The 14,049-nt window shown below is 45.1% G+C and overlaps 1 protein-coding gene across 2 annotated transcripts in view; it reads right to left on the bottom strand.

Moving 5' to 3' along the window:
* Positions 1-925: 925 nt before the first annotated feature.
* Positions 926-14,049, bottom strand: part of LOC144806028 (uncharacterized) — a 248,056-nt gene continuing 234,932 nt past the window's right edge. For both annotated transcript variants that reach the window (XM_078672479.1, XM_078672478.1), the window contains one exon: positions 926-5,205. In XM_078672479.1, coding sequence (XP_078528605.1) covers positions 2,960-3,901 — 942 coding nt within the window. In that variant the 5' untranslated portion in view covers positions 3,902-5,205 and the 3' untranslated portion in view covers positions 926-2,959. The remainder of the gene's footprint in view (positions 5,206-14,049) is intronic.

Below are 14,049 nucleotides of genomic sequence, written 5' to 3'. Positions count from 1 at the left end.
TGCTGCAAACCCAACAGGTCTCCCAGTTCTTTCAAAGCCATGGCATACAAAGGCAATGTCCAGGACATTTTGCCACTGAGTGACCTGCCTCTACAACTGGTGCAGCTGCAAAACCTCTTTGTGTCATTCCAGACACTGACTCACCCTATTGTAGGCAGTATCCAACATTTTCTCCAGTGAATTAGATTATGCCAGTCGCAGACCTCTCTCCCTATTCCACCCAGACTTAACAGTGGCAACGGATGTATTACTTCTGAGATGGGAAGGCCATATGGGAGACAGAGACTAGGAAACCCTTGTCACCGGCAGAGACCCAACTCCACATCAAGCTGTTGGAGTTGCAAGCATTTCACTTGGCGGTGAAGGTCTTCCGGCCCACCATCAGAGGAGGCCTGGTGCAGCTTCTCACAGACAAGACAGTCAATGACGGTGGTCTCATCAGGAAGAGTCACACTTGAACTTGTTTGACAGCGAGCCGAGGATTCACTGGCAGCAGTTGTTTAGTCTGACGAACGGGCGCTGGAACTGCTTAGTTGAATTTGACTTCCTCCCTGGTACGCTGCCCCGAAATACAGAAGAATCCTTACTGTGTTGTATTGAATATAGTTGAGAAGCATATTGGAGAAGCGGCGATCTACCGACCTGTTGAGACCATGTAATTAACTGGAACGGTCGAAATATTAACTATACAGGGACTATTTCATATAAATTATGTCTTCCAAGAAATGCCTTTGCTTAACTTGTATTGTACAAAAGTATTTACAGCCCTGTTTCTGTGTGCAAAATGTGGATCGGACTGTTTTATTATCATATCACTTTCATCTTGAGCACTGCGCAGTCGTCACTCAACAATTTATATATACACTTGCTGCTGAGAATAAAATTAGAATTTTTGGAAATGAAAAGGCCTCATCTGAATTCTATGTTTTTTTTTAAATATATTTTTATTGTCATTTTTGCACACTTTTTTTGCAAGCAATACAGGATTAAAGTTACATCACATTAATGATGGGAAGCTTTAACAACAAATACTAAACCACTGAGACATAAGGACGTCAGGAAAAGAAAAGAGAAAAACAAAACATACAGGAGCCTTCCAAGGGACAACCTGAATTCTAATCATGATAAAAATGGTGAATTAATATTTGCCCAGGGCCTGCATATGTGATACAGACCTGTGAGATAATGAACTCATAGACCTCTGTAGTTGCTCACAGTGCGCATGGGAAGTGCTTCCATGCGTCTACGCTTGTCACTTCTGGAGCACAATGACGTCAACACTGAGCTGCATGATACCTCCTGCGTGCAGCAGGACTGCTTTAAAGTTTGAGGATTCAGTCTGGCGTGTGGGAAATATTCATAAGGTGAGGAATCTGCAGGTAAAGGAGTATCCACCAGAAAGAGCATTACCGACGGCAAGTAACTGGTTTGTTATGTTTTCCTGCTGTTGTATTGTATCTAATTCCGGGTGGTGAACTCCGCTCGCAGAGATTTCCATACTCCGCGGAGCTTGCGGAGTTCCTAAATATACCGTACCGTGAAGCGTAGCGAGGTTTTTTTCCACGCTCGCGCTCTTCAACGTCATGTACTGGAGTAAGGAAAATCCACCTCCTGATGAGATTTTTCCTTGCTTGTGATTGCCAAGGTCTAGTTGGTGAGCAAAAGCATCTTCCTGGCGAGATTAGTCGTCGGATTTCTCAATGCGAGTAGTCACGGCAGGACACAACCACTCGCGTTGAGAAACCTTCCTTCGCATTGACAAAGCTGCCACTCGAGTAGAAGCAGCTGCATCCTCTTGCGCTGCACATGGTGCCATTCATGATTAATTTTACACCATGAACGGCATGACCCTAACACACTCTGCTGCTCGCAGAACTCCGTGTAGAGCAGTGGAGTTTTTTTTACACTTTGCGGAGTTCTTCATTGAGGAAAACCACCTAGGCCTAATCTTATCATGAACATCTAGATTTCAGTCATATGTTAAGAAACAAGGGTGAGTAGAAACCTTTTGGGTGGAGAACATTTAAGACATTAATATTGTGTAATTAGTTGAAGTTTGCAAGTACTAACACCTCTCTGTGTCAAGTAAAGACCTTGAGAGTTTTTTAACTTTCAGATACTCAAATTGTGGATTTTGTTGCAATAAAAAATGTTCAAGGCCTGAAATTTCTTTGGTGGTTGCAAGCGGGCAGCCTAAGTTATCCTGCAAGAGTTTCTTGATTAATCCTATTGCAACTACAATATGTGCGCTCTCATGTAAAGTCAGGTTGTTAGAAGCTTTTCTGCAACTCAAGATACACCTTAATTTTCACCTCATGTGGATGCATTTCTCATGTTTAGTGAGATTTTCTTTCCGAGTATAACGTTTCTGGCTTTCCCCTCCTGTATAAGGCTTTAGTCAAGTGAATTCTCTCATATGAAGTGACATTGTATTCAAGACTAAACCTTATCTGACATTCAGAACACACATAAGGCTTTTTTCTCCCGTGTGAGTTCGCTCATGAATAGTGAGAAGCAGTTTGTAACCAAAACTTTGCTTGCATTTCGAGCACTCATAAGGTTTTTCCCCAGAGTGGGATCTCTCATGAAGCATAACACGGTCTTTCAGATTCAACCTTTTATGACATAAGGATTTTCTCCAGTGTGGAGTTTCTCATGGTGAGATAGCGTTTTTCTCTGCAGCTTTTCTGGCATTCAAAGCACTCATAAGGTTTTTCATCAGTATGGAGTCGCTTATGGTTAGTGAGGCTGTGCCTATCAAATAGGAATTTCTGGCATTCACAGCATTGGTAATGTTTTTTCCCTGTGTGCGTCTGCTCATGTAGAGTGAGATTGAGTTTAAAATTGATGCTTTTCTGACACTTGGAGCACTGAATTATTTTTGATGGTGTGTTTTCTTATGGTGCTTGTAACCATCACTACCTCTGAATCTTTTATGACCTTTAGAGCACTGATAATTTTATTCACCAGTGTGGATTCCCACATGTTCAGTGAGATGAGATTTACGGCTGAAACATTTTAGGCATTCGGAACACTGATAAGGTTTTTCCCCAGTGTGGGTTCTTATATGCTGAGTGAGATTGATTTTTTGAATGAAAGATTTCTGGCATTCAGAGCACTGATAAGGTTTTTCCCCAGTGTGGGTTCTTATATGATGAGTAAGACTGATTTTGTCTCTGAAACATTTGTGACATTCAGAGCATGGATAAGGTTTTCCCACAGTGTGGGTTATTGTATGTCGAGAAAGACTTCCTTTGTCACTGAAACATCTCTGGCATTCAGAGCACTGATAAGGTTTTTCCCCAGTGTGGGTTCTTGTATGTTTAGTGAGACTGCTTTTTTCACTGAAACATTTCTGGCATTCAGAGCACTGATAAGGTTTTTCCCCAGTGTGGGTTCTTATATGAAGAGTAAGACAGAGTTTGTTTCTGAAACATTTCTGGCATTCAGAGCATGGATAAGGTTTTTCCTCAGTGTGGGTCCTTGTATGTTTAGAAAGACTTCCTTTGTCACTGAAACATCTCTGGCATTCAGAGCACTGATAAGGTTTTTCCCCAGTGTGGGTTCTTGTATGCTTAGTGAGATTGCTTTTTACACTGAAACATTTGTGGCATTCAGAGCACTGATAAGGTTTTTCCCCAGTGTGGGTTGTTATATGCTGAGTGAGATTGCCTTTTACACTGAAACATTTGTGGCATTCAGAGCACTGATAAGGTTTTTCCCCAGTGTGGGTTCTAATATGCTGAGTGAGACTGAGTTTGTTTATGAAACATTTCTGGCATTCAGAGCATTGATAAGGGCTGTGCCCAGTGTGGATTCTCATATGCTCAGTGAGATAATATTTACAGCTGAAACTTTTTTGGCATTCAGAGCACTGAGAGAGGTTTTTCCCAGTGTGCATTCTCTCAAATTCAGTGAGATGAGATTTATGGCGGTATCTTTTTTGGCACAGGTAACTTGTTTCCGCAACTTGGGTTATTTTGCTTTGATTGAGGCGGGTTTGAACACTGAATTTGTTCTCACAGCGCGTGTTTTTATAAGGTGTATTCCTAGAGTTAAATTTTGTTTTCTCTTGCTTATATGCCACGGTAAGGGTGAACCGGATTTTAGAGTCGGGCTTGTTTAGATAATGTTCAGCATTTATCTCTAAAAGATATTGTGTGTAATCTTCTTAACACATGAATTGAGCAAAATATGTCTGGATGCAGCCCTTTAAAACCTGTTGAAATGTTCCTAGCAGATAACAGTCTTTGGGTTATTTTGTGACTGAAGTTTTTCTCAAATCTATTTGTATAGGTTCTTAGCAATGCAGTGATAAGGTGTTAGTCTGATATTTAAGGATTAAACTGAGAAGTACCTTTTTGCACTGGCGTAATGGCAGTAACTGAGAATATTAGAACATGCACAGTACTGTTGTGGGTCACCAGTCGCAGAACATCAGTTCCTTTTACCCTTTGTATGTTTGGTGTAAGGTTAAGGATTGTAGTTCTGAAGACAAGGATTTATTTACATTAGCTATAGCGCAACGGTGCTCATTTAATCAGTTTTTACATATCACTCATGCACAGCAGATAATGTGGCGATTTACATAGAATTACAGTACACATTAAAAAGGAAACAATCTGAGATGGTCATGAACACAATAAAGTGGTGAATTTTTAAGGTTTTCGCAAGAGTGAGCAGAGAGGGTCGAGGTGTTCTATCCCGAGGCAGATAGTCTCAAACTTGCGTAACTGGTTAAAAACGGTTGTTGAACAAAGGTGATTTTCTAATCTTTTGGTTGTTAGCGTGTCAACTTCGGAGTCTTCTTTCAGTGTCTTTTCTTTGATGGTTTGCAGAAGAAACCTTTAGTTATATCTTTCTTTTATGCAGTGTGTCCTTCCTCTCTGGAATTACATGATGCTTTAGATGAACGTTATTCTGTCATGCTGAGGCATTTTTGTCTTTCTGATAATATTTCAGAGGAGGATGCTGTGATTGGTCTTTCTGGGTTTATTTCTGATGCTGTGTGCACAGATATGGCTTTGCTCCGGGTTAATGAAATGCAAAATTAGAGACTTCACTTACAGGCATAGTACTTCCCTCAGCTCCCACTTCCTCGCCACACCTAGATTTTGGAAATTGTTTAAACTTAGAATGCTGGATGTCCTTCAGTTTAGTTGGCTGGTGCTAAATCTTGCTTTCTTCGTCTGTAATTTCAATCACCTATAGTATTAAAATTAAATACAGTTAATACATGTAAATTTCCCCCAAAAATTATTTACAAGCCATATCAATGCAGAATTGCAGAATTTTGAAAATGTTGAGCTGTTCTTCAGACAGAGAAGAGTGTAAAATGGTAGCCTGAGAGTACTTGGATGTAGGAGTGAGGATTTGTAGAATTTCCAACATTTTATTAAGCTCAGAAAGGATACATGTACCCTTTCGACTTGTAACATAGAATCCCAAAAGCAGAAATTAAAGCCCTATGGACTGGCACCAAACAGATATTTAAAAAAGAATACTATTAATTAATTTTTAATGTAGATTTCTGGGACGGGAATTTCCCCTCCACGGACAACAGGCGTTTTCCTCTGCCCTGAGTTACCACCTACTTGTCTCTGGTATCCTGACTTTTGAGTTCTGGCCTCTGCCGCACGCAAATCTATTGTGTGTTGCGAGGACTATGCCTAGACCTATCCCTCAACTATGGTCCAGAGTATGAATCAAGGGCAATGAAATTAAGGCGTACTTTCATGTGTTCATTTTATTCCACCTGATTATCAGTTGTTAGGCTTTTCTGCACCTGGATTTACCGGGTGCAGAAAAACAGGACACAATTTATTTCCAGACAGAAAAATTAGACTGAAAAGACGCACAAGACTCTGGGTACAGCAGAAGCAGCCAAAACGTATGCTGTTTATTTTACTAACTGGGGGAAACACACACTTCTTCCCTCTGTTAGAAAATGCTTTCCTCTTCCCTCCCCTGCTTCATCCATCTGCCCCCAACCAACCACATGCATATATCTACCATCTGCTTAAAACAAGTGGTAAATAAAAGCAGAAAAACACTATGAAATAGTGAATGGCATGTGGTTTGACAGGCAGAAGAATCTGTTCCTCGTGGCAACTCCCCAGTACATGGCGTCAAAACTGTAACTGCACGTTACTGGGGTAAATCTACCACAAAACAATTACATGAGATTTTTCTGCCACCCCAGTACTGTGCAACTTCTAACAAGGGACTATGAGAGATCTTGGACCGGTCCTGTGACCTGGAGGGTCACACCAAGTGTGCCCTCATTTAAGGCAGAGGACTGTCATGGGTTTAACAGCTAGAGCGGTGATGGCAATGCACCCTGTTGTAAGGATCAATAGCCTGATTAGATATTTGCATCATGGTCAGTCGAGTGGCTTCCTACTGACACACCCATGTAATGCTCCATTTCTATGCCTGGGTGTTAAGGGTGTTGGGGTGCGTAGCATAAATGCAATGTGAGAGTGCGACAGAGTAAACTGCATCTCCTGCCTGCCAGTTGTGTATACAAGTGGGACCATCTATCCCTCTTTTATACTCCAGTTCAAAGTCCTCTGTTACCAAGTAATAAAGTGCTCTACAAAGTACTCAGGTGCCTGCTGTGACACCAGGGATGGTGTCAGCCTGACAGTCTATCTAAGTTGAGGGGACATCACCTGCAGGCTGAATTACTTAATGGAGAATCTGTGTACCTGTCCTGAAGAGCCTAGAGGTCTGCCTAGAAGCCTGCCTGTCTGGTAAGAAAGGGAAGGGAGTTTGACTATCCAGCAGGAGGACAAGGCTGTCCTGGAAGAAGCAAGGTGCAACACCTCCTCGTTATCTGTAGGGCGAGCCGGAAAGCCATCCAGCAGGACCAGCTAGTCTGAGGGATGCCAAGACTCTCCCAACAGTTCAAGGCAGAAAATAAAACTCTACGACAACATGATTGTTGAGGCCCAGTAGGACGATTGTGTGCTGCCAACCGGCCCGTTCAAGGTCGCATTTGCCAAATTCCTAACACAACAGAGTCTGAATCTACTGGCTTCCTGGAGAGCCTGTATTGGGCTTTTAGCTGCTGAATTTCTGACTACTCTGTGTCAGAGGCCCATGAGGGACTACAACTACTCCAGTGTCGAACATCCTGTCTGAGCTTACGCCTGTGGTCCAGCCGGCCAGAGAGTGGGTTCAATTGCTGACGGTCGGGCCTCCAGAGACGCTGCACTTACCGACAGGCCAGGTGTGACTGCTACCTTGGGACTGCTAATCTTCAGGCAACTGCAAAGAAAAGACAGAGTGCGTGCCCTACTGAATGCAGCACTATATCCAGGACAAAAGCGCTCCACAAAAGCCTGCTGGTGGGTCACTGCTCTCTCGAGTGTTCGGGCGTGCCATTCAAATGTCGGGAAACAGGAAAGAGACCCAGACAAGACTGACTCATCCTGTGAAAGGGTAAGACACTAACGACAGCATACACGCATTGGGGTGACTGGAGTTACAGAACTGACACTATACTATATTCATGATACTCCTAAATGTCCCTAGAGGGGAAGAGGGGATCAGAACCGGACACACCTGTCTGCAGCACATGGTAGTCTGGCATGCCTGCACTATCTTTTCACCCAGACTGTCCATAAAGATGATTTTAGAGCCGCTACGCACATAGCAGGTTGAATCTCAGACCATTTGATGGGATGTAAATGCGATAAATACACTTTGTTGGCCTCTACATGCCATATAACCCTGTAAACCACATGTTAACCGTATATTGTACATGAGATATTTTAGCTAAATACGATTCACTTTGCTCCTTCTAGACCTATTGATATGAGCGGAGCCATTAAGTTTCGTTTCTCCTTCTGTAGCCACCATTTCCTTGAAGCCACGTGATTACACTTTCTGCATGAAACCACGATGGCCGGACAAGCTGCCTACTTCATTTGTTAGCTTGTAGCTCAAGGAAACCCAAGGTCACACCTGCCTTTCTTGTGGGATGCGCACATTCTAGCAGAGCCCGTTCCTGTACTCCCCGGGCTACACATAGACCGGGAGGCACCTCACTGACCTGCCCCCAATAGCTTAGGCCTAGACTGCTAGTAATCAATTGTGCCTTATATGGGTATTCCTCTTGGCTCACTGACAAGTTGTATCTTTCCTTGTAAGGTGGCATTGTGGGATGTATGAAACGTATATATGCTTTGTATCTTATGCATGTAGTCAGTCTCCTCTGCGCACCTCTGTGGGTCGTGTAGACCGAGGCTGCCCTGTCAGGGCTTGTATCTGTGGAATAAACGATTGAACTTTCTCCATTGCCGACTGAATTCTTATTAATGATATTGGTATATGGGCTATTGGTGAGTATGGTCCATTAGTATTTATTTTGAATCCTTCACATTCGGTGGTTGAGGTGCAACTCGTTGGTCCGGTTGTGGACTTCATGCTACCCCAAAGGGTTGATCCGTGTTATTTAAAAGACAAGACGTTCAAAGCTCGTATGAGAGATGGAGCAGACTTCTATTTTAAGGAGAACGGGTGGCCTGTTGAATCAGCTTGCGTGCTATAGGATGAATTCAAGCCAGTGATCCTTGAGGACACGGACAACAAGGGGACGGAAATACTGGGAGAGACTTCCTGAAAGACCTGACCCTGCCAATGCTAACGAATGAGGACCGAGACACACTAGACCAAGACCTGACAGTAGACTAAATAAATAAGACAATAGGAACCTTGCAAACAGGGCACGCGACGGGGCCTAATGAGCTCCCCATAGAATTATATAAAAGCATGAAGGATAAAATCAGGGAGTGCCTCCAGAGGAGGTTTCAGACTGCCTGAAAATAAGGGTGTCTCCCAGAGGACCAAAGAATGGCTGAGGTGGTGGTCATACCAAAAAAAGATGAACCAGCAACTGAGTGTGGGTCTTATAGACCTCTCTCCCTGCTTAATTTTGAGACTAAGGTCCTTGCGTAGGCCCTGGCGATCTGCCTGCAAACAGTAATTGCAACAGTGGTTCATCCTGATCAATCGGGATTTATGCCACACCAGGGAACGCGCTTATATCTCCGACACCTTGAAGGCATACCACATGCAACAGGGGATTCCTTTGCTGAACCAGTGGCGCTGCTGTCAAGCTCTTGTATGTGGCCCCTCTAGCGCGCATGCGCGCCAATAAAACAGTCTCCCGAGTCTTTGCCGTCCGACAGGGATGTTCCTTGTCTCCTATGCTCTTCACGCGTGCGTGGGTTCGCCAGGACCTCTCATATGAGGTATTCCAGTTGATCAGGAGTGGGATGAGAGAATCTCCCTCTACGCTGATGTTTTGCTGTAGGACACGTAATCAGCCTTCTCGGTGAACGAATCCTACACATTTTTCACATATTTAGAGATTATTCAGGATATAAGATCAACTGGAAGAAGTCCTTAACATTCCTGCTGGTGGCAGGGACCCTGCGGCTGCACTTTAGGTGCACAGTTCATGATGACACTACATGGCTTTAAATATTTGGGCGTGTTTATTACAAGAGAGCCACAGGCAGAAACATACTTCCGAAATTAGACCAGCTTTGCTGGGATGCCCCACACTTGCGGGCGCTCTCGCTTTCCTTACTGGGCCGGGTGGTCCTATTTAAAGTGATGACCCTCAAGGGTCTCCTGTACATTGTGAAAAAAACGTCCGTTAAGATCCCACCAAACATTTTCTTTCAAAGGGTAGACCGAGAACTTTGGCTCCTGTTGTGGGATGGTGGCACTTCGCGCTGAGTAAGGTGCAGAGGGGAATTTATTAAGGTGGACCGGCGGTCCGGAGCCTTCTCAATATTACTGGGCCACGCAACTGATGGCTGTCAACAACTGGGTTTTTGTGGACCGTGAGGATCCTGCTTACCGGGTAGATAGATTGACCATGGGCAAGAGAGGTTACCCCACCTTGGTGCTGTATCAAAGAAAGTATGAGTGCGCCCTACCTACTCATACCTAAACAGTGGTAAGGGTGGGGAGAGAGGCTACCAAGTGTTTAGGCTGAGAAGGTAAGCTGACTGAAATTATTCCACTGTATGGTGGTGATCTCTTAAGTGCAGTGGGAGGATTGCAGGGCTTCACAAAATGGGATTTGATTAGCTTAGAGTAGCCGGGAGATGTGTGGAGGGGACAAGAGCTTGTGCCCTTCACGATCCTACAACAAAAGTATGAATTAGGTGACTAAAAACGGTTCTGACATTTGCAGGTGGGTCACGCTCTGCAAGGTCACATCTGGGAAGGGGGGAAGTTGCCTGATGCATCCCCACTGGAGGACCAGCTGCTAACTAATCCCCTGACCGAAAAAACAATCTCAACCATCTATAGGAAGTTGATCTACAATTCTCTGGATCCCTTGGGGATATTTCAGGCGGCCATTCACCAACTTTTGTTATTTTCAAGAACAAGCTTCCAAAGCTGGAGTTTGTTTTTAAAAAGCAATAACTAATGACCCTCACACCCCTGGAACTTTCTCCCTGATTAATTTACTCCCAGGAAGTGGGATTCATTTAAAAACAAATTCTCATCACGACTGCCAGGTATTCCCTGGTGGTCCTGAATAAGAGAAAAAAACATCAGACTGCTTGATTTAAAAAGGAATGGTCGTCCGATGTATTTACACGCAGACCATCCGTTTGTTGGACAGGATACTCCACCACGCTTGTGAAGGAGTACCCTGCTCACCAAACTCTAAATCAAGACCTTTATCTTGTCTGTGCTATGCATGTATCTCTAGGTCTGCTTCATTATGTCCATCAGTCTTTGTATTATCTACCTGTTATTGAGGCTTGTTGTTAGAAATGGAATTCCTGGCTGGCTGAGGTTGGCACCAAAGCCAGGCAGAAATCAGCACTCTAGTCAGGTCAAGGGAACTACTCCTCAGAATGACCCCTGTTCACCCTTTTAGGTAGTGTGGCGCGAGCAGACAAGGCTAAACTTCGGGGCGCTACAGTTAAGCATTTATGACCTTTCACAGTAAAACACACTGATTCCCCCCACAAATGGACACAAGGCGGTATTTCTATGAAAATATGTTCTTTATGTAAAAAAAAAAAAATATATATATATATATATATATATATATATATATATATATATATATATGCAGGCAGATATCACAAGACCTTATATCACATTTCAGCAGACTTATTTACCAGACCCAATAACGTTGAGCAGGTGGGTCACAATACTTTAAATATGCAAGAGTTCTTTGGAGATTGTTCGAACAGGTTTCGCTCACTTGGCAATGGTCTTAGGCTCTACAGGTACTCTTTCTACAACTTTGGTGTACTTCGAACAAGTTGTGCGTGTTGTAGCACTTCAGGGCGCTTCGAACGGTTGCCAACACAAAACCCCTTCCGATATTCACACTACCCGCGTGAGCCGTCGTACGCGGCGCACAGCTTCAAGGAAAGGAAGCGTACGGCTCTTGAAAGCCTTACGGGCCGCACAGTCTTGGAGATACGATGCACACGAGTTCCAAGGATCACACGGAGCGCACAGCTTTTACTAAAATCCTCAGCGCTTCGTGTCACCGAGATTCATCAGAAGCACACAGTTGTAGATACGGGGAAAAAAAACGTTGCGGGCCGCGAGCCCGTTGTGTGCTGGTTCGTGCTTGGGCGCGACGTTCACTCTTCCTCAGCCTACCAAGCAGGCAGACGCGTTGGTGCGCTTCTAAGCACGGGACGTACCATGGGGTCTGTAAACACAGCGGGCGGGTTCCAGAAGGCGGGGCGCGGCACGGGGCCCCCCTGGACGGTCCGTACTGGGGGCGGATTCCCTTGATGTGCGGCGTGGCCTCTCCACAGGTCAGAGGGCACAGCGGGGCGGCCGGGTGCGAAGAAACGCACGGGCGGCCATCCAGGCTTTACGGTGCGCTCGGGAGACCCGGATTCCGGCGGGAGGGGGGAAGAAAGCACTCCAAGCACTCCAATGACGAGCACAGTGGCAGAGGAGCAGGCGGCATGACCCGAGGGGCAGAGAGCGGCTCTGGGCAGAGCGAGGCTCTCAACGGGCAGAAGGGCGGGCCGCTCCCGAGTGTCACGGCTCTAGGAGGGGGCGAGAGGGACGCAGTCTTGCCTCCGGTGGGAGGAAACACTCGGCTCTGTTTGCAGATGAGCCAAGGCACAAAGAACCCACTGGTCCTGGAGTTCAGTTCAGGGGGCAAGCTCAGTCAAGCCCTTGGAGAGAGTTTCAAGCACAAATCAGCAAAGTCCTTCCTAGGTCTTTTCCTCTCATTCCTCAGCAAGGCAGACAGCAGATCAGTCCTTCAGCTTCTTCTTCTTCCTTCTAGTTGGGCAGAGGTTCGTTGTGGGAAACAGGATCTAGTTTTTTGGGAGCAGGGCTCCTTCTTTTATACAGCAATTCTTTTGTCCTGGCAGGCCAGGGGGGCCTTTGCATAGCTCCTTTTCAGTCTCTGAGCACTGTGCTGGGTAAACTTGGGTCTCTCTTTTCAGGGAGCAGGGAAGGCACATCAGACGCTCCACAGGAGGTGTAGCCGGCATTGTGGGGACAGGGGCAGCCAGGAGTACTCTGTTGACAGGCTTCCCTTTTCCTGGGCCAGGTGTCAGGCTGAGTCATCAGTCGCTCCCCAGGAGGTGGAGCCAGCATTGTGGTGGCAGAGCACAGCCCTATTCAGAGTCCAAGGGGGACTCCCACCCCCCACCTAGGTGTAATCCTTGCATTCACCACCTGTTATCCCCCAGCTCTGTCACTCACACAACCCAGACAGCAGATACACATCCTAGCAGAGGCGGGCTGAAAAGGTTAGGCAAGCAAATGCTAGCTTTCTAAAAGTAGCATTTGCAAACACAGGATATTAAAATAAACTTTACTAAAAAAAGTATTTTATTATTCTGAGTTCAGGCATACTAAACTTGACCTTCTACCATGTTCCCTGAGCCTGCTGGGATTATAGAGTGTAATAATTCCAGCAGCCCATCTTGGCCTAAGAGAACAGGTAGCCTTACAATAGTGAAAAACTAAATTGGCTGTAACTGACTATTAGGACATGCCACACACATCAGGGCTTGTCCTACCTTACACTTACAATGCACCCTGCCCTTGGGCCTACCATAGGGGTGACTAATATGAAGCAAAGGGAAGGTTTAGAGTCTGGCAAGTGTGTGCATTTGCCCAGCCAGCATGACAGTACCAGACTGCACGCAGGTTCTGCAATGGCAGACCCTAGACACATTTTAACAGGATGCTTCTGTGGGTGGCGCAACCAGCGCTGCAGGCCCACTAGCAGTATTGGTATTTACAAGCCCTGGCACTCCTGGTGCACTTTACTGGGGACTGACAGTAAATCCAATGAGCCAATCATGGAAATCAATTACAGGTACACTTTACATTGGGAGCACTTGCACTGCGGCACGGATTGGCGGTGGCGCAGTGCCCTGAGCAGCGAACACCAGCAAAACATCTGAGGCACATCAGCAAAAAGTGGAAGGGAGACCCACGCCAAGGTGCCAGGTCTAACACTTGTGTGTTTAGCACAGGTTTAATCTTACGGTCTGTGTGTGTGTGTGGGTTTATTTGAACCCTGCGGTTTAATCTGCACTTGTTGTTTATGCGGTGTTATGTATGTTATCACACCCTTGTAATTATAAAAATTATGTTACAGGCGACCAAGTGTCTCTTGCCTGTGACTTCTGAGGAAGTAATGGTGCACAGTTAACAGCAGCAACATTGCAAAGTGTCAAGAGCCTGATTTAGAGTTTGCTGGCCGGGTTACTCAGACACAAACGTGACGGATATCCTGGCCGCCGTATTACAAGCACCACTGAATATAATATGTGAGAGCCTCATTTCTTTCTTTCGTATTTTCTATGTCCCTTGTTTTCATTATCTTTATTTGACTTTTTTTCTCTCTTATTTCTTTTTCTGTTTCTCTCTATTCATGGCTTATCTTTCATTCATTTCTTAATTTAAGAAGGCTTAGCCTCCTAAAGCATTTTAATCATTCATTTGCATTTCTTCTTTCCTGTCATGGGGATGACTGCACAGATATCCTTACAAGTAGGATCTTTTGAATTC

The sequence above is a fragment of the Lissotriton helveticus genome (assembly GCF_964261635.1).
Source record: "Lissotriton helveticus chromosome 1_1 unlocalized genomic scaffold, aLisHel1.1 SUPER_1_unloc_4, whole genome shotgun sequence".
Taxonomy (NCBI): domain Eukaryota; kingdom Metazoa; phylum Chordata; class Amphibia; order Caudata; family Salamandridae; genus Lissotriton; species Lissotriton helveticus.
This window is presented reverse-complemented; position numbering and strand designations above follow the sequence as displayed.